This window comes from Seriola lalandi, unplaced genomic scaffold (genome assembly GCF_002814215.2).
Source record: "Seriola lalandi dorsalis isolate HSWRI2012SDOR001 ecotype SW California unplaced genomic scaffold, Sedor1 jcf7180002054889, whole genome shotgun sequence".
Taxonomy (NCBI): domain Eukaryota; kingdom Metazoa; phylum Chordata; class Actinopteri; order Carangiformes; family Carangidae; genus Seriola; species Seriola lalandi.
The window spans coordinates 628,644-647,531 of NW_019525441.1; the positions used below are offsets into that span (position 1 = coordinate 628,644).

Here is an 18,888-nt window from a genome sequence, read left to right on the forward strand (position 1 = left end):
ATTACATCAACACTCCATTGTATCATCTGCTTACTATATGAGGTGTTAGATTTTTGTGTGGGTTTCTTTCTTTCCTTCACATTAAACACTGATTCTCACCCACTGATATGCTTTTACCTAAAGTGAATGCTACGGGTCCAAAATGGTGCTTTGTCTCTCGCCAACTAATTCTGTCTTTTGATATGAAGGAGCCTTCAAATGAAACTGCAGAGGGTCCTACTTTATGGACCATCACCACACTGAATGGAGAGCAGGAGCTCGACACGACTGACACCAAGTTGAAGGGATCCACAGGGAAGAAGATCATAGATGGAGACAGTGATGAAGTGCCTTCACTAAAAATGAATCTGACTGTATTCAGTTCTACTTTCAATTATACATCGGCCCAGGAGGTAAGGATATTTTACATTAAAGTATGCCATCTTTAAAATCTCATCACTCTGATTTACACTGAATTGTATAGATTCATAACTGTCAGCTTTTAAATGTGAACACAGCGGGATATCAAAGTGTTTTACACTACTGATAACATCTTTCCATGATACGCATGATCATTTTCTCTTTATCTCTTTAATTTATCCTCTGACTCTACCTCTGACATGAAAAGAGACAAAAATAGTCTTTAACTGTGATCAATGGGCTGCACAACAGAGGATCATGATTAGGGGTGTTGCAATACACCAGTATTGATGGTAATCAGGATATTTAAAGAATTAAATGTTGTTGTTGTGTTAAAAATATACATATGGTGGCAGATGTTAGGCCTTTAAGTGTTAACTATCCATTAAGTGTAGTTGTTCTTTTTGTTCGCTTTTGTACAGGTATGGTTACAGACTCTCTCCACCTCTCTACACTCGTATTTGAGTCTAATTCATTTGCCAAAAAAGAGACAAAACAGATGAATTTGACTTATAGCATTTTTTTTTTTTCTTAAAATTTTCTGTAGATATTGTGATATGATCGTTGTTGTGAATTCTTTTGGCCAGAATAATCATGTAGTGAAAATCTGATATCATGAAAGCCCTAATCATGATCCAAAAAGTGCAGCCACAAACTGGCGAGCTCTAATTCTAAGGAAGTTGCAATTTGGGGGCTAAATAGAAGTATTAGAAACTTGACAAAACGTTAAAGTATCACAAAGAGTTTGTGTGGTCAATCTTTGTTGAGTTTATTTTTAAAATGCAAATGTCAATAAACTTATTAACCTGTGGATGTCAGACGGTTTCAGAGTTACCTGAAACCGTGGAGGAGACACTTCTCCTCACTCAGGAGGACTCTCTGAAGAAGAACACAGGACAAAAAAAAAAGAACAGGGAACGTGGGAAGGTAAAGCCACCGTGGTCATCTCATCAATAACTTGGTTTACCCCTGGCTGATCGAAGACAAGCATGAGTATTGTTTTAGATATAACATGAAATATGAAATACTCTTGGGGTCACTTTAACATGTATAATTGATTGCCTTTGATAACTTGCATTTATATTATTAAAGGACCATGTTAGTATTTAATGTTTTAGCTCACACAGTTCATGCCACTACAGTATCAAACTTACAGAGACTTGAAACTTGCTTGACATGGATAAGAGAGAACATTTTGTGGCCTTACTTTGTTAAAGCTTCAGTTTTGTATTTCTTTGTTTTAGGGTATTGTTGCTTGGTAATGCAGATGGGTGCAGGAGCTGACAAGTCAAGTCAGGTTTATTTATATTGCCCAGTGTCATTTTACAATCTGTACAGCAAACAACACCCTCTGTTGTCACAGTTGTTGGAGCACTCATATTTTGTTGTCAAACAAACAGTAACATTGTAGTGGGGAAGATGCAGATTTTAATGGTTTTAATGTTTCCTGCAAAAAAAGTTTCAGTAACCAGTCGACTCTTGATTTTTGGGGCATTCATAGATGCACTAGGTGGAGTTTTGGGAACACAACTCAAGGCAACAAAATGTGATGGATTATCTTATCTCAAACAAGTCCCTGTAACTGATTTTTAATTTAATTTCTTCTTCATCAATTGGACTATTTGTTCTTTACATATCACATGATAATAACAATTTCATAAAACATGAAAAAAAACGATAAATACTGCCATGAGCCAAAATCAATGGCTGCCTGGATGACTAGGCAGGGTCATTTGATTTATGTAGCTCATTTTATTATGGGAAAACTCAGTGTGCTTTATATTAAAGTGTGTCCAGCAAAAAGTGGCTATATATATAAAGTGGATATATTAGAATCTATTCAATTTATGAAATTCCCAAAAATGATCAATTGTAATATAATATATATCTGATTTGTGATAAATGAGCTGAAACATGCAAAACTGCTGGTGTGGTCCTATAAATACAAATAGGTCAAAAGTTTTTTTTCTTTTCTTTTTTTTTACTTTAACACTAAGGGTTTCTAAACATTTTTATTTAAAAGTGCTGCGTTAATTTTTGGTATTAATTAACTACTTGCCTAATTCCCCTCTTAAATATCATCTTAAACTTACAGTATCAACTCATATTTTCATACTTGATCATCAACGACTTTTGAAGCATGGGAAACCTTTATGTTTTTTTCTCTCTGACTGTGAACTTCTTAACCAGGGCAAAGGAAATAAAGGACGACATAAGAGGCAGAGACACCGCCTGGTAAATGTCCTTGAAAGGGTCGAACTAAACCCGGAAACTTAACGTCACTTTTGCCCCCAACTAAACAAACAAACCTAACAGCTAACACAGCCTCCTCACCCGGCAGAACTTAAACACAGGCTCTAACACTGGCTATCGCTAACATGACATTAACATTAACATAACATTATTTCAATAACTGCTTTAGTACTAAAATGTTTTATAAAAATAACTACAATAAATTAACATTTTAAAAATATAACAAACAGAATTAACCAGTTACTGTGTACATGGTGTGGCAAGAAAAACTAAAAGCATGCGTTTGTCTTATTGTCCACGTGCTTCTCATTGTATTGATAACAGTTCAGATAAATTTGATGAATGGGTCGCTTTGTAATCGCTTGGCATTGTTGTCATCCAGTCATTCACACAAATGACAAATGATCATCTGTCACAGTATCTTCCTATAATTATTGCCTTCTTTATGTAAAGACAAGTGACGAGGACAAGCAAGAAGAAGAAGGAGGGGATGAAGAAGAAGGAGAGGAGTTTTATAACAGTGAAGAATACAGTTATGAATACGAGGTAGGCAGCTGCTGCAGTGCATGACTAAGTGGATGCACTGTGGGAAACCTCAATTTAAAATGATGATTGATGACGTGGGGTTGTTACAGATTTGGAGCCTTGTCTTTGTGGGTGCCTTGTTAATAGTGCTGTCAAACTCATAATCAAATTTTTTTTTTTTTTTTTAATAGCAGCGTCTCTTGGGACTGAAATATATCAGTGCCCACGTAAAACATTGGAGAGAGTTGATTAATGACACACCCACTACCTAAATTCATTATTCAGAATGATTAGTTTGTCTTTACAGCCCACTGCATCTGCTTTGCGCATCATCTGCTGTGGGTTGTGAGCTTTTAAAAGTTGGGATGAAATTATAATTTTTTTTTTATTTTTTTTTTCCGAAACAGGAAGAACTTTCCACGGATGACCCGCCAGTCTTGCGGGAGAGCAGAAACATCAGACAGGTAAACTTCTTCTTCTACTGCTTCAAACAGCATGTCCTCATCTGTTTCAGCTGGATTGGGTATAAATGTTGTGATTCATTTTTAATGTAAAATGTGTTCCATGTTTTTATCATATGCAGCTTGAAGTCCAAACACATGAATTCCCTCATCCAGTGGATAAAAAGGTGAGCATCAATAATTCTGTAGCCCAGATAATAACAAAAACTCATTCACTGTTGCAAGACTGTACTCTGATAGAGATGAGGAAGAGACAGCTGAGCTCAGTAATGCACTGCTCTGATGTTCCTGCAGAATAATAACATATTTATGTTTTTTTTTTATCTGTGTAGGAGGAACAATTACCCACACACAGCTCTGTCCAGTTAGAAACATCGGCAGATACCTCCAGTCGTCCTTCGACGTCCTTCTCGGGCAGAGACACAGATGCACAGGTGAAAGTACACTCGATGTACACTGTACAGTATTTGTCATGCTGAAATTAATCTGAAACTCAAAAATCCAAGTATTCAGTTAGTCATCGGTTACTTTAGTGATCAGCAGTTTATATCAGTTTGAACAGAAGTCTTGTCAAGTTTTTTTATTTATTTTGAAATTTTGAAAGAGGACATGCAAGAACACAACCAAGAAACAACAAAACAAGTAAAAAACCCCTCACCCTAATAAACCTGTCAACATACAAGAAAAGAAAATAATAAAACAATAATAAATAATTGTCCATGAATGCCCATAGCAGCTGTAGTAGAGATGTCCATACAGGCCGAAATACAGGTATCTGGGGATATCAAATGAGTATGCTCTACAAAAGGGAACTTAAAGGTTAAATAAACAAGCCAGCTTGCAGTTATTTGCACATAGATACTGTAGATGGGTTTAGAAGTACATACATATTTTTTAACCCTCTGCTTTTGATTTTTCTCCCATTAGGCTGTCTTGATTACCACAGTGCCACTGTCTCAACCAATGGAGGATATAGAAACGGTATTGGAGGGTGCTTACTGCAAATGTTACATATAGATTTTTAATCAATATGGTGCTTAACTTTTGAAGTGGTTATTTTCACTGTAACAAGCTTATATTCCCTTTATTGTCATGACCAGGATGAAGTGTTGCTGCCCATGCCTCCCATCTCAACAGAGGAACCAGACAAGGTAGAGTTGTAGATTTTTAAATCGTGCAGGCTGATATCTTGCATGCCTTGGAATGCAAAGCTCTTTTATTGACACTTAACAAAGAGGCCTGAAAGAGATGGATAAGTGCTTGAAGAAAATGAAGGATGCGCTTCAGTATTCCACAAATATACCATGTTTTAATTGATATAGAATAAGCACTTGGCATCACATTTCAAGACCTTTTTCTTCTTTCTACTTCCTATGAAAATTTCACCAGTGCAAAAATGTGTTTGATTAATACTAATGCAAATACAATGGGAATGGAAAAATACTTTTTTTTTTTTTTTTTTTTTACACATTTTTGTATAATACATAGACATTGCTGAAGCATGAGACAGGACAGTATTTTTGAGCAGCATGCTTTGAGCATGATTTCTCTAAGGCTTGTCTGAATGGGAATGAGAAGAAATACTAGATTGTGAGTGAACTATTAAGTAACTCAGGAGAGGTTACTTTTAATACTTTCTATCTCTCTCATTTTTTTAAACAGGACATCTCTTAATTCCCAAGAGACTGTGACTATAGAGTGTTAAGCATTCATAAGAAAGCACACACTACACGGAGAGTGTGAATAGACTGTGAACTGTATTGCTGGTGAGGAGCCGTGAACCTGATCAACGACTCATCAGCGACGATGTCACTCACCTAAAGCCATGGCCATAACAAAAATTCATGTGGTGGAGCTTTATAGAAAAACCAGGCACCACTGTTAAGATCTGAACATTGTGTCCTCACGTTGAGATTGTTGTGATTGTTCTTCAGTTTGTTCAGTGTAAACACCAGTGTAGCCTTTACTTCACTTGCCTTGTCTACAACTAATTTATTTATTAAGACAAATATTTCTCTGTAACAAATAAGCTTTCTCGAACATGTGCCTGCAATTTCAATACACGTTTCCTAGTGTCAAATTGTACTGAAATACTATTTATTGAAACATGTTGAAAAATATTCTGTTTTCTTCACCACAAATACTTTGAATACCAGTGATATTACTCAGAATATAAGCAGTTTTGTAGCCAGATCAAACACTTTTCACTGGTGAAATTTTTCATTGAATTGTCTGTGTTTAACCTCTCTGTGCATGTATCCTTAAGTAAAAAAATGTTAAAATAACTGTCTAAGCAAGTGTGTGTCTTTTTTTTCTTATATTTTTTACCATCATACACATCAAACCACACGCATTATCACAACTGTTTGATAGAAAGCATCACAACTGTAGCGCTAAATATGCTCATGAATGTTTTGGGGCACTGGACAGGTGCCTCGATCTCAAGTCAGGGTGAGAAGAGGCGCCCCCTGGCCTGAATCCATGGTAAGTGTCTGCTGGTTTTGTAGAAGACAGATTGATAGTATAAAAATGGCAGCAGTAACCATTTTTATATTTTAGGTGTTCATGCCAGGTGCCCCTGGAGGAAGAAATCGGTTCACAGAGGCAGAAAAAGTAATTTTTTCCACCAGATATTTCCAGTCTTTAAAAATTAAAACTGCATTCATCAAATACAATATGCAAATACAGTTTCATGGTTACTGTGAACCACTTATAAGATGACGCTCTTTCTTTTAATTTCAGCATCTGTCCTCTGGAGCTCAAGGTTACAACAGCTTCAATGTAAGTCTACAGTACAATAAACAATTCAAATAAAGTACAAATAAATTTGCATAAATCCAAATTCATATGGTGCAACTTAGAAAAAAACTGTTTTTCTAGAAGAAGCAAGAAAACCCTTATCTTCAATCACAAACCAGGAAGGAGAGGCAAGAAAGAAGAGAAAGACAAACGTACAGAGAGACAGAAAGAGAGATTCATAGAGAAATACAGGGCGGAGGGGATGAACTGACTGAAGCTGAAGAAGTTGAACAGTGGGAAATGGCAAAAAAGAAAGGAGTAGAACCAGATGGATTTACAGAAATAGTCCCTGATCCAGTCTATGAGGAGGAGAGGAGCGGAGACTATGACTGGGATGCCGAGGAGGACGTCGATGGAGAGAGGGAAGAGGAGGAGGAGGAGCACCTGGAGAGAGAGAGAGAGAGGGAGAGGCTGGAGATGGAGAGAGAGCAAGAGGAGCTGGAGAGGGAGAGGGAGGCCGAGGTGGAGCTGGAGAGAAAGAAAATGGAGAGGGAGAGAGAGGCCAAGCTTGAGATGGAGAGAGATAACATGGAGAGGGAGAAGGAGCTGGAGAGGGAGAGGACAGAGACGGGGGAGGAGAGAGACATTGAGAGGGAGAGGGAGGAATGGGAGAGGAGGAGGATGGAGATGGAGAGGAGGAGAGAGGGGGGTTATGATGAAGAAAATGGACAGCCATATCCATACCCTCCAGAATATTTTTTCCTAAAGGTAAGAGTACAAAGTAACGTCATGATCTTAAGTAGACAAAATAAATGTCCAGTTTAATTATTTAAAGTTGTTTACTTACAATACATTTCTTATGCAACAGGGACAACAAGGGGAGAATGGAAAACCAGGACGAAAGGTGACTGAAGATGTTTCAAACGTTAAAACAAAACTCATGTAAAGCCAAAGACAACATCAAATTGCTGCTAAGTTAAACATTACTCTCATTCCCATTACTCTGAATATCCCACCACCCTTTTCATTGGGACTACTTTATACATAAATTACATTTACTTTGGGCTGGGCGCAGAAATCTCAAGGAACTAAAACCTGGCCACATAAAATCACAACTGTCTGCATGGCTGCACTCCACTAAAGGTGAGAAAGTTATTCTTTGTGTGCAGCGATCCTTTTGTGTGAAAATGTATCCCTCCATTGTGAGGAGCTGCTGATATCATCCCACTCATTACACTGATTAAAATCATTATTATCATCATCCCAAGATCACAGAGCCACAATGACAGTCGCCACACGAAATGTGCCACTGGTTCATAAAAATATCATCGCTGCTCTCCCCGCCTACCCACATTGCATCAGCAAATGACATCAGAGCTCGGGGAGAGCTTCTCTCTCGTCTCGCCTGTCAGTAAAGACAGTTGAGTCCAGGCCTTTGATGTCCCCTCTGCTCTATTTCTGGTCGACTGTGAGACAGTAGATTAAAGCAGACATTAATAATTCCCCTTGTTAAACATGCTGACGAGTCTGCTCATTCTTCTGTGTCTTTTTTTTTTCTTTCTTCAAATTCCTCTGTGTTTGTTTGTTTGTTTTGGAGCTTGAAAAAAAGATTCCAACTTTCTAACTGATATGTGCTATTTTTGGCCACACTTTTCAGGGTGAAATTGGTGAGAAAGGACAAAAGGTAAATACCCTGTTCACTGTGATCTATATGAATCTTTTAGTTTGGGGCTGTGAGCTTTTTATCTAAAGGGATGACAGTGAAACATTGTGCAAACATGTTTGTTCTGTGCGTTTAGGGAGAGCCAGGTATCGGCCACAGAGGGCCAGAAGGCCAAGCTGGTCCTCCAGGACAGAAGGTGAAATGTCCCTCCTTCCTCATGCCTGAAAAGTAAAAAATAAATAAATAAAAAAATACAAGCAGATGCTTACTTACAACATCCCCACTGAATCAATTAATCCTCACTCTTTTCCATCACATTCACTTTGATTGACTTTGTTTCTCATCATGGTTTTAATTTAGGGAATTTAATTGGCTCAGTGAATCACTCGCTCATTTAAAGTTTAGTTTGAGCTTTTAATTTGATAAAGAAAAAAGGACTTTATTTGAAAGCAAATATTTAAAAGTAATAGAAGAGCTGAATAATAATGTTACATGAAACAAGTGACCTTTAATTAGATTTAATTTACATTACATTTCATTTGCCCTATCTTTCTCTCTCTCTCTCTCTGTTTTACCTCAGGGTGAACCAGGTGAGCCAGGGCCTCCAGGTGCTCAGGGCATCCAGGGTATCCGTGGTAATTCAGGCATCCAAGGTTCCGCAGGCCTTAGGGGTCCCGCAGGAGACACAGGGGAACCAGGCAGAGAGGTACATCATTTAGCTCGAGTAAAAACAAGTGAAACAGAGGAGGTTGTGCCACTGCATTTAAAAGAGACATAAGATATTTTGTGTGTTGATGCAGGGTGACCGGGGTAAAAGGGGGAAGAATGGATCACCTGGAGCTCCTGGACCTCGAGGAGCACCAGGATCTCATGTAAGAAAATATAAACGATCTGCATGATCTTGTTTGCCACTGTTTGCGTTTACAAGACAAGAGGCCATGATATATAAAAGAATAAAGTTTGATGCTGAACTCACAATGTTTGTTCTAGACTGGTAGGAAAACAGCTCTTAATGCTAACTGTGGCTATGTAGCAATAGAAAAACTTACAAATAGCTCTTTTAATCTAATACACACAGTATCATGTGTGGAGTTTGTTGTAGTTGGTTTTAAGTTATCATTTAACAATCATATCTGATTGTTTACGAGCTGGAAATGATGGTTAATGATATTTTCTTTTGTTACCACTTCATTTCTCTAATTCAGGGTCCTCCGGGTGTACCTGGAGTAAAAGGAGAAAAGGTACAAATACTGCATATATTATATTTGAATAGCACTTACTTTTAAAGTTTGATTTGTGAATTCAACATAATGTCATGAGAACTTAGTTTTAGGTTTGTAACAGCAGCACACTGTTATTTTCACTTTGATCTGTTAAGAGAAAAAAAGTTCATCATTACTGTATGAACTCTTTATTTTGTCTCTCTCGTTTTCAACAGGGTGACAGTATTCCGGGAGAGCCTGGTGCCAGGGGTTTGGCTGGCTTCTCAGGCAGAAGGGTGAGCTCATTACTCCAATACTTCACCAGTGATGGTGAACAACATTTTGACCAGGTTTAGTCTATGTTTAGATTAAGCAGGAAATTCTTCATTTCAGCTTTTTCAATGGAAATCAGCACACACTCCCTGACAGTTTAGGATTATGAAATATCTGCTCGGACAATTACAATGTCTCCTAATTTGAAGTGTGTCACTGATTATATTTGTTTTTTCCCCTGTGCTAACCTAATGCAATCAAGTCTAATCTCACTGGTCTACCTTTTAAAACTTTAAATATATTTACTGTCGTTTACTGATGTTGGTGGATTGTGTACAAAACTGAAAATATTTCTTTTCCTTTAGGGTGACAAAGGCACTCCAGGTGTTAAAGGAGTTCCTGGGCATATAGTAAACAACTTTTTTTCAAAACCATGCAACTCAATATAAAATGTATTTTAAGATCATTAGATTCTTGCTCATGTACGCTAGGAGACAAAATCTTTTTCTTTTACTTTTTTTTACTAGGGTCCAAAAGGTTTGCATGGCAGCAAAGGTGAAAAGGTGAGCTGTAATTTCACAATTTGTCATAGTTATGTTGAACCGGTGAAAACATTAATACTGAAATTCAGTTATGTTTATTTTTTGTTGTTATGTCCTTTCTTTCAACAATATTTGCAAATTTGAGTCTCTAAATTTGAGCAAATACGACTTTGTTAGTTATTAAAATGACTGAATTTGATGTCCAGAGGAATGTTGTACCCAGTATAGTACTTGATGCAAACACCCTGTTCAGACCTCATCCCACAGGCGCTCTGATAAACTGAGATGTGAGCACCTCTGTGGGAAGTGGAATAAATTGAAATTGCTGCCATATCGCAAGGAATATCTTGATCCTCTGGAAAATAATGTTGTGTCAACAAAATGTTTCCAGAATATTACACCATCTAACAACCGCCAAGCACTGCAGGGAGGAGAGAAGATAGATATTTGGACTCATATCATCAGATATATATATATATATCAGACCCGAATGTCACCGTGTTGAAATTGAACCTATCTGATGAACCAGACAACACATGTACTTTTAACCATTCTAGCTGTTTTCTGACCTCTTTCATCTCCAAAGTGTGTTCACCCAAAGCACTGAAACTTCATGTTTTTCTATTTACGCTGCAGATTCCTGTAAAATCTCTTCACCACGGTTCACAAAAAGCATGAAAACACTGTGATTTCTGAGATGCCGGAACATCAATGAACTTCTTGACCTTATCTGCCTATATATTCATAATATTTATGTAAACATGACTCACTGTCATGGCTGTTTGTGTCAACAGTGAGGTCAGCATTGACATTTGAATGACTAGATGCTCCTTTCATTTATAAGATAGCAATTTCTCATTCATTTTGAAGTGCCAGCGAGTTCAGGTTGCGTTGATAGGAGTGATGTCAGTTGTCAGTCAGTCTGCCCTCATGTTTGTTTGTTTCCTCTCTATAGAAGTGGCACAACTGAGGTGACGCTATGTGATTTATTCATCACACTCATTCCCATCCAATGCCACTAAACTCTGGCCACGTTGTCTACAACAACTTTTCGTGACATGTTATCAAAGGTGGAAGTAATCTGTGTTTGTGTTGAAACAATTGAAATAATCCTGTTGGGAAAGTCCTTTGAAGAATCATGTTTCTTTTCAGGGAGACCGTGGGCTACCTGGAGTCAGGGGAGAAAGGGTATGATGCTTCTTATGTCGCTCTATAGGAAAATCAGAAAGTATTTAGCCTTTGCACTGATTCATTACAGCTGACTGAGCAAATTACACCAGGGCTTCACATGGGGTGTGTTTGCTGACAAGACATATTGTGCATAATACAAGAAGTACACTATTCACAGCTCTATAAGTATATTTATGTGACACCACATTGATTACTGTATTATTTGTTGCAGATTACGTTCTGTTGCACCATGAATTCACCATTAAATTCCTTCCTGCAGGGGAGTGTACTTCAAATCCAAGGACCCCGTGGATTCAAGGGCTCCAAAGGAGAGGCGGTGAGATCCTCCTGAGGTTATAGTCATGTATCCTATTGTGTAATAAATTTACATTCAAGTCAAAGTGACATGACAGTCTTTGCCATCTGGTGTCAATTCAGTACAGTTCAATCCAACTTTATCTGTCCCTACAAGGACAATAGCACTCAAGTCAACAAATACACACACAATAAATAAGAGAAGGAAGAAAAACACTCTTAATGACGAAGCTAAAACAATCAGAGGCTACATGTGGAATTAGGGATAAATACTTAATAAACTACAAATATTCAAATACATCTAAAACACACAAAGTAAACACATAAATAAGACCTGTGAAGAATTAATAAGATGTTTTGTTTCAGGGTGAGCGCGGCCCACCAGGTTTTGATGGCGACAAAGGAGAAAAGGGCGAGGATGGTCCTCCTGGAGTCAAGGTAATAAAACCTAATGTAAGCATTTGAAAAGAAGAATGTTTCCGACAAGATAATTAGAGCCTGATATGATGATAATGATTCAGTAGGAGGCTTGAGGGCACCTCCACTGCTATGTAATGCCAGACATGGTTAAGTCTTGTAGACAATTATCAGCTTGCCTGATAATTAAATCTATAATAAAGGAGTCTGAATTTGTCACCTAAACCACAATAAATCATTAATATGGAGAGTGTTTTAAACTGTTTTTTAAGGGCTTAAAGGGTGATGCAGGTACCAAGGGTGCATTGGGACGGTTTGGAGCACGAGGACCTGTAGGCCAGAAGGTAAGTAAGGTGTCATTTGAATATCAGCAACATTAGTTTAACCGTCCAATGTTTTATTATTATGGTACTGTGTGTGAAAATGCCCTCTCTACTACAGGGAGATCCAGGGGAGTCAGGACTCAACGGAGTGATGGTAGAACAGACAAACATTCACTTATCTTTGAAATACAACAAAGTTCAGTATTAACTTCATAATAAGCATGTGGTGTGATTTAAGGGTCGCAACGGGGATCATGGAGTGGATGGGACTAAAGGAGATAAAGGAGATATAGGACTGCAAGGCCAAAAGGGTGATCAGGTACACTGAAAAACATTATATAACCAACCGTGAACTTTATACTTTTTAAAGATTCAACATCATTTCATTCATTGTTGTTTGTTATATTTTTTCACAGGGTGATGCAGGGGAACCAGGCTTACCAGGAGACGAAGGGGAGAAAGGAGAGAAGGTGTAAACTTATTATTAGTCACAGTTGTCCCACTGATTGTTTTTTCACCCCACTTGAGTTTCGGTTCTTTCCTTGTTTAAACACGTTCAACATTGTTACCTGCTTTTCTAGGGTTTCAGAGGTTTACCTGGACGCATAGGGAGTCCAGGCCTGGATGGAGAAAAGGTTAGGCCTTAATTAGATTCTGATTAGAGAAAAAAGAGTGAAAGAGTGTTATCTAACAATGTCACCTGAAGAAATCCCAGTAATCTATATAACTCTGTGTGTGTCACATGGTTAACATGGGGTCTTTACAAAACAGGGAGATATGGGGTTCCCTGGCACCCCTGGTATACCTGGACTGAATGGACTCACAGGGCGCAAGGTAAACATTCAGATGTGCTCGTATTGTTCTTTCTCCCAAATACATACAAAGTTGGTATTTTCTTTTTATTTGTATTTTTCATGATGTGAAATTTTAGGGTGACAAGGGGGTTGGAGGGATGAATGGTGTTGATGGTGATCCAGGAGTGAAAGGGGAAAAGGTGAGTAAATTAACACCTATTTCACTATTCATTATCCAACTAATAACCACTGATTATGTGCTTGTCACAGTCATATTTTGTTATATTTTTCATTCCCATGAAAAAGTACTTTTGCGTGTATTCTTTACAATGTGTTTATATCTTCTCCTGCACACAAATGAACCACGGTGTGTTAATATTCTTGTTTCATTCAGGGTGCAGCAGGTTTCCCAGGATTCCCAGGCTTTAAGGGGTCAGCAGGGAGTCTAGGAAGGGACGGAGATGAGGGACCACCAGGACTACCAGGTCCCCGTGGGAACACTGGGCCTAAGGTTCAGTATGCCTGCTCCCTCAGTGTATTGAAGATATAATATACTGACTCATGTTTCTGCTGCAGTGACAAAACATTATTGTGACTACACTTCATTCATGATTTAATTCATGTAAACAGTATTTTACATTGGAGGGGGTGGTTGAAAATAATACTGTCATTATTAAGTCATATTTTGTTTTCTTGTGATACAGTTAGTTGTTACCACACAATAATGTGTTACTAGCAACCACAAACTTTGTCACTGGCTGGTGCACAGTCAAGGTATGACTCAGCACTTTAGTTAAGTATACCCATTCAAGAACAAGCCTAATTACCACTGTCTTTAACTGAATGGTGAAGTCACAATATAGATACTTGTTTAACTAACACTAAGGTATGGCAACACTAAAATCAGAAGCTACTATATAAGGTAAAGTATTTCTCCTGTGGGTCATACCTACAAATTACTTGTGGTATTAGGGTCTTGAAATCAATCTGCTTTTAGGATTCATCATTAGTCTTTAATAAGAAATCACAACACACTCAGTCCATTAAATTGACAGACCTTTGATGGGGTAGAACACACACCTGTACATATGTAGCTGTTCAAACTAATTAAGTATATCTGTCACTCACTCTCTTTCTCACAAATCCATTTTTGTGTTTAAAAAAATCCAGCTTACAGGAAAAGAAGAGTGAAAATGTGACAGAACACAGAGAACAAAAGGATGAGCTGAGCTTGATTACAGTCATCACCACGTCTGTGTCTGAGTGGCAGCATGTGCTCTGTATACTGCAGCAATGGATACAGCCGAGACATGTCCTTAATTAAAACACACACACGCACACATACAAAGAGGTTTATTTTCGTCTGCAGCTTTCAAGTAATATCTTACTCAATTAGCTCCTTTCAGCCACAATTACCAGACTCTCAGTGTTGACAGGGAGCATGGAAACCTCTAATAGAAGGATGTACCTAATTGGTCTGTCTTTCATACTGTTTAAGTGAGCGATGAGATGTACTGCTATGGATTTTCTTCTTGTCGAAAGAGTTTCAAAACTCAGAATGTGTTTACTCTGTGTGCACTTCGATTTTGGACAAACAGGGGGAGAAGGGAAGAAGAGGCAGATCGAAGCGGTGTCAGAGGGGAGCACCCGGGACACCAGGACAAAGAGGAGACAGTGTGAGAGTCATATCACCATTCAGCTCTCTAAACACACATCCGCATGCACATTTACAGTACAAAAAGCGAGCTTCATTCCCACTAGAAAAAGAACATAAAACAATTATTCTGTTAGTATGTAAGTACTCCTGGCTAGGACTTGAGGGATATGTTGTTGCTGATACTAACGGCTATTTACACACTAACATTAAATCCACCAAGGGGTAAAAACAAGGGGTAAAAAGGGTGACTAAAAACACAGTCTGTACATATCCACACAGTCCCAAGAAGATGTCTAATTAGCCAAAATAAGTAAATTCTCCTCATGTGTGGATGTACCACACGTGTACAAGACATTTAAATGTGAATGTGTAAATGTGTTCTTTTATATAGGGTATAGTGGGGGCTGGAGGAGCAAAGGGGGAGAAAGGAGATCCTGGACTCTCAGTAAGTGTTTATCACACACAAACAAACACAATAACGCACACACACACATATTTAAAACATAGTGAAAAAAAACATATAGAGTTGTCAAAATGAATGTGTCAAAGTGAATGAGATGTCATTGAGCCTTGTGTTTCTCTGTGTCAAGGCTGAAGAAGTGAAGGAGCTAGTCACTCAAGAAGTGGCAGAAAAATGTGGTAAGTGTGTGTGAGTGTGTTTTAGTGTGTGGGTTTGGGGGTGTTATGTTATGCACTTGTGCATTTTGAAACCCCCTACAGTATGTGTGATTGTACTTTTCTGTGCATTTATCCAAGAATGCATAAATGTGCCTCTAGGTGGGCCTACATATTGTGTGTGTGTGTGTGTGTGTGTGTGTGTGTGTGTGTGCGCGGGTGCTTGTGTGGTTGTTTGTTGTGGAGCTCCTGTGGCAGCAGCATGGCACCCGTGTGTGTTGTGCCATCTGTTATGTTCTCTCAGAGGAACACGCACCATGGTGCCAGCAACAGTAGAGCCATTCACAAACACGAGACTGCCATTAAGTGGGATGCCTCACCAAGAATCCACACTCAATACAGTTAAAGGATAATCCAACCTTTCTGCGTTTTTTTTTTTTTTTTTTTTCATCAGAATACATTTTGACAGGTCACAGTAGGAAAATCTCAGGTATAAGTAATAAAGTTAATGATCCATTTAGCTGCTTCAGGCTCGTGGTCCTCTGTCAAACCGTTACCGTTTGTTTAATGGGACACTTGAATAGAACAGAGCCAATGTTAATGTTAATAGTTACACCTGTGCTTTTGCTACTTTGACAAAATGTCAACTGTGCAAAAGGCTCATTATATGAGTGAGTTGCAGAACCCCCACGGGTCCACTTGGCCTCTCAAGTTATCACAATAACGGCTCTTGGTTGTGCCTTGCTCAAAGTTCAAGATTTGTGGTAATCTATCTTTTGCTGTCCTGGCTCCTAGATTATATAAATCTCATCTCAAAACGTATTCTTAGTGAAAAGCAAACTATTGATGCTTTCTTTTGTTGATTTGTTGCCATTTTGCTTGTCTTTGATTTAAATATTTAGTCAATATTTTTCATTGTCTTTTTTTAATGTGAAGCTCTCTGTAAGCCTGGTTTGTTGCTATGTATAGAAACATAGTTTTACTTAGTTTTTGTATTACCTACTTTTGTATAACTTTTTGTATCATTGCCACTGTGCCCGTGTAGAGTTTTCTTTAGCTGTCCTAGTATCAAAAATGGTTTGTATTATGATTCATTGAACAGTTTTAGATCATCTCTAGTTAACCACCAGCAGACTGTATTTTACCTTGATTCCCTGCTGTGATTTCAGGGCATGACAAATAGTATTTGCTTGTTAAAACCACCTGTCTAGTTCCACAATATATGGGAACTATATTTGTTTGTTGCATTGTGTGTGAATGTCATTGTGGTAAAATCATGTTTTGATCACTTGAACTGAGTGCTAAGAAAGTGGTGGTAAAAGGTAAAAGCTCTACAATTAAGTAAGGTATACCATTTTCAATACGGCGGTCGATGTGAAATATATTAATAAAATTCTGTAAAGCCCAATTGGAAACACGTGAAATGAACATTTTATGATCTCAAACATAAATGGCTGCTTTTTTTCAAACTTGAAAACATGACATGGCATCAATTATGTTCGTGCACGTCAGTCAATGTGTGTGTATAACGTTTTTATCATTACAGGGTTGGAGTATAAGTTCATGGTAAAGTCTGTGGATCCAGATGGAACAACCATGGTGACTGACTCTAAAAATGAGCGAGAAGATGAAGTGATATCGCTCTCTCGTGAAGGGGCAGAAGAAGCAGGTGAACAAGAGGAAGAAGAAGAATATGGCGACAGGGTGGAAGAAATGACCAGTCCCGCTCCTGTGATCCTCGGAGAAAAAGGGATGCTACCAAACCACACTGGTAAAGTTAATAATCATGCTAATATGTGACCACACGTTAGTGTTAGCAGGGTCCAAGTGTGTGACAGAATGTGTGTCACAGCTACCATCACCTCCATCTCATCCATTATTTTCTTACATTGGGACACCTCAGAGTGTAGTATCATTCTTCTATCATGTTTTCCTGCCGTGGTTTGAAAATGTAAAAGTAAAAAGCGTTGTTTTAAAGCTAAGTGAAGGGTGGTGCTGGTGAGCACAGTGCTAGTGAGTACTTGAGGGTAGTTTAGGGCTGACTGATCAGTGTCACAGTCTGATACTATGAAATTTTCAATTATGCTGTGGAGATAGATTAACACTGTGCGGTAAGTTATTTTGCATTGGGTTTACCATTAAATGCCATGATGCACTGCGGCTTTCACTTTTAAGAAACATGAATCGTAAAAACAACAAATTATGTGTTTTTCAAGAGGCTCCGTGGCTATCATCTCCTGAAGTGCTGCTGTTTTTGAAGCCAGCGGCATCAAGACAAAAGCAAAAGCAACCAGAAAGTTAAACAAAAGGTCATCATGTGCCAAGAAATCACAAAATATTCCACGAAGCTTATTAGTGAGCTACAGCCTCCAGGCAAGAACATCTTTCTGCATTTCAAATGATTGAAATTTTTGCTTCAGGTCAATACAACCAGAAAACGAATCAAAGAGTGAGCCTGTCATTGCCCATTGTCAATGTCAGCATGTTTATTCATAAATTACAATCATTAGAAATCATCATTCTGTGTACTAAATAATGAATGTGCAGAAGCACATTTCAATATTTACACTTTAATTTGGAGACTTAAACTTGTAGCAGCCTCTGCGCTGCATCTAATCTTCTCTGGCTCCATGTTGAGAAGGGAATATGTCGTATCGATGACCAGTGTTCCTTTAGCACATACTTTATACCACTAATCTTTCTTCTTCAGAAACAGTTCCTATACCCTAGCAGAAGGGTCAAGGGCTCAAAATGCTCCATTTCATGAGTTTCATATTTCATATATACTTGAGTTTAAACCTGCAATAACCGATATTTTTGGCCACTTTGGGGCAGTGGAGACATTGACATATCATCACCTTTTAACTTGATATGTCAAACCTATCGCTTATTTACACATCCAGTAGTTAAGGAACAGCATTATCATTCCTTTTTGAGTTGAGGCTTTGCCACCTGGCAAATGTTATATTTACACTCTTTTAGCTTCTGAGGGAAATATCTGGCTCTCTAGCTGCTAAATGCTCCAATATGTTGACCAGCTAGTCTCTAACTGTGTCTCTAACGTAGCACATAAAGAGGAAACTGGGATGTTGGAAAGAGCTGCAGCAAAACAGCTGTGACAAGAATGTATCATGTTCATGATGTATACTTACAATACGATTGGATGTTACCTGTCAGCTGATAGCCACACAACTGGTCAACGAGCCAGTGACTGTGAAGCATGAATGAAGCTGTTAATGCTAATCAGCTAATGCAACCACGACTTCAGTGCTCTGCCTTAACTAGGCTGCTACGCTGTGTTAGTTTGATTAAAGCAGCTGTAACTAATATTTTTACAATAACATTGTATCAGATAACAATGTGAAAACAATGTGGAAGGTGTCACTGGTAGTGGTGAACCTGAATCTGACGCTCATTCCACCATCCCAGTCTCTATGTACAAAGTTTTAAGGGCGTTGAAGAGCAGAGAATTTTCCATAAAATCTATCTGTATAACCTTTTGCTATAAATGATCAGTTCCTTGATGCAAGTGTCTTTGTC

At 38.3% G+C, this 18,888-nt stretch overlaps 1 protein-coding gene across 2 annotated transcripts in view; it reads left to right on the top strand.

The window, feature by feature from the left end:
• col7a1l (collagen type VII alpha 1-like) overlaps positions 1–18,888 on the top strand; it is a 61,398-nt gene that overhangs the window by 39,877 nt on the left and 2,633 nt on the right. For both annotated transcript variants that reach the window (XM_087180090.1, XM_087180091.1), the window contains 37 exons: positions 189–392; positions 1,219–1,326; positions 2,590–2,634; positions 3,106–3,198; positions 3,585–3,641; positions 3,761–3,805; positions 3,971–4,072; positions 4,566–4,619; positions 4,739–4,789; positions 6,069–6,122; positions 6,198–6,251; positions 6,381–6,419; positions 6,519–7,145; positions 7,246–7,281; positions 8,035–8,061; positions 8,177–8,236; positions 8,621–8,746; positions 8,841–8,912; positions 9,246–9,281; positions 9,479–9,538; positions 9,881–9,925; positions 10,043–10,078; positions 11,210–11,245; positions 11,508–11,564; positions 11,909–11,980; positions 12,232–12,303; positions 12,401–12,436; positions 12,521–12,601; positions 12,699–12,752; positions 12,864–12,917; positions 13,054–13,116; positions 13,214–13,276; positions 13,471–13,587; positions 14,675–14,752; positions 15,125–15,178; positions 15,324–15,372; positions 16,895–17,119. In XM_087180090.1, the coding sequence (XP_087036216.1) occupies positions 189–392; positions 1,219–1,326; positions 2,590–2,634; positions 3,106–3,198; positions 3,585–3,641; positions 3,761–3,805; positions 3,971–4,072; positions 4,566–4,619; positions 4,739–4,789; positions 6,069–6,122; positions 6,198–6,251; positions 6,381–6,419; positions 6,519–7,145; positions 7,246–7,281; positions 8,035–8,061; positions 8,177–8,236; positions 8,621–8,746; positions 8,841–8,912; positions 9,246–9,281; positions 9,479–9,538; positions 9,881–9,925; positions 10,043–10,078; positions 11,210–11,245; positions 11,508–11,564; positions 11,909–11,980; positions 12,232–12,303; positions 12,401–12,436; positions 12,521–12,601; positions 12,699–12,752; positions 12,864–12,917; positions 13,054–13,116; positions 13,214–13,276; positions 13,471–13,587; positions 14,675–14,752; positions 15,125–15,178; positions 15,324–15,372; positions 16,895–17,119 (3,142 nt within the window). The remainder of the gene's footprint in view (positions 1–188; positions 393–1,218; positions 1,327–2,589; positions 2,635–3,105; positions 3,199–3,584; positions 3,642–3,760; positions 3,806–3,970; positions 4,073–4,565; positions 4,620–4,738; positions 4,790–6,068; positions 6,123–6,197; positions 6,252–6,380; positions 6,420–6,518; positions 7,146–7,245; positions 7,282–8,034; positions 8,062–8,176; positions 8,237–8,620; positions 8,747–8,840; positions 8,913–9,245; positions 9,282–9,478; positions 9,539–9,880; positions 9,926–10,042; positions 10,079–11,209; positions 11,246–11,507; positions 11,565–11,908; positions 11,981–12,231; positions 12,304–12,400; positions 12,437–12,520; positions 12,602–12,698; positions 12,753–12,863; positions 12,918–13,053; positions 13,117–13,213; positions 13,277–13,470; positions 13,588–14,674; positions 14,753–15,124; positions 15,179–15,323; positions 15,373–16,894; positions 17,120–18,888) is intronic.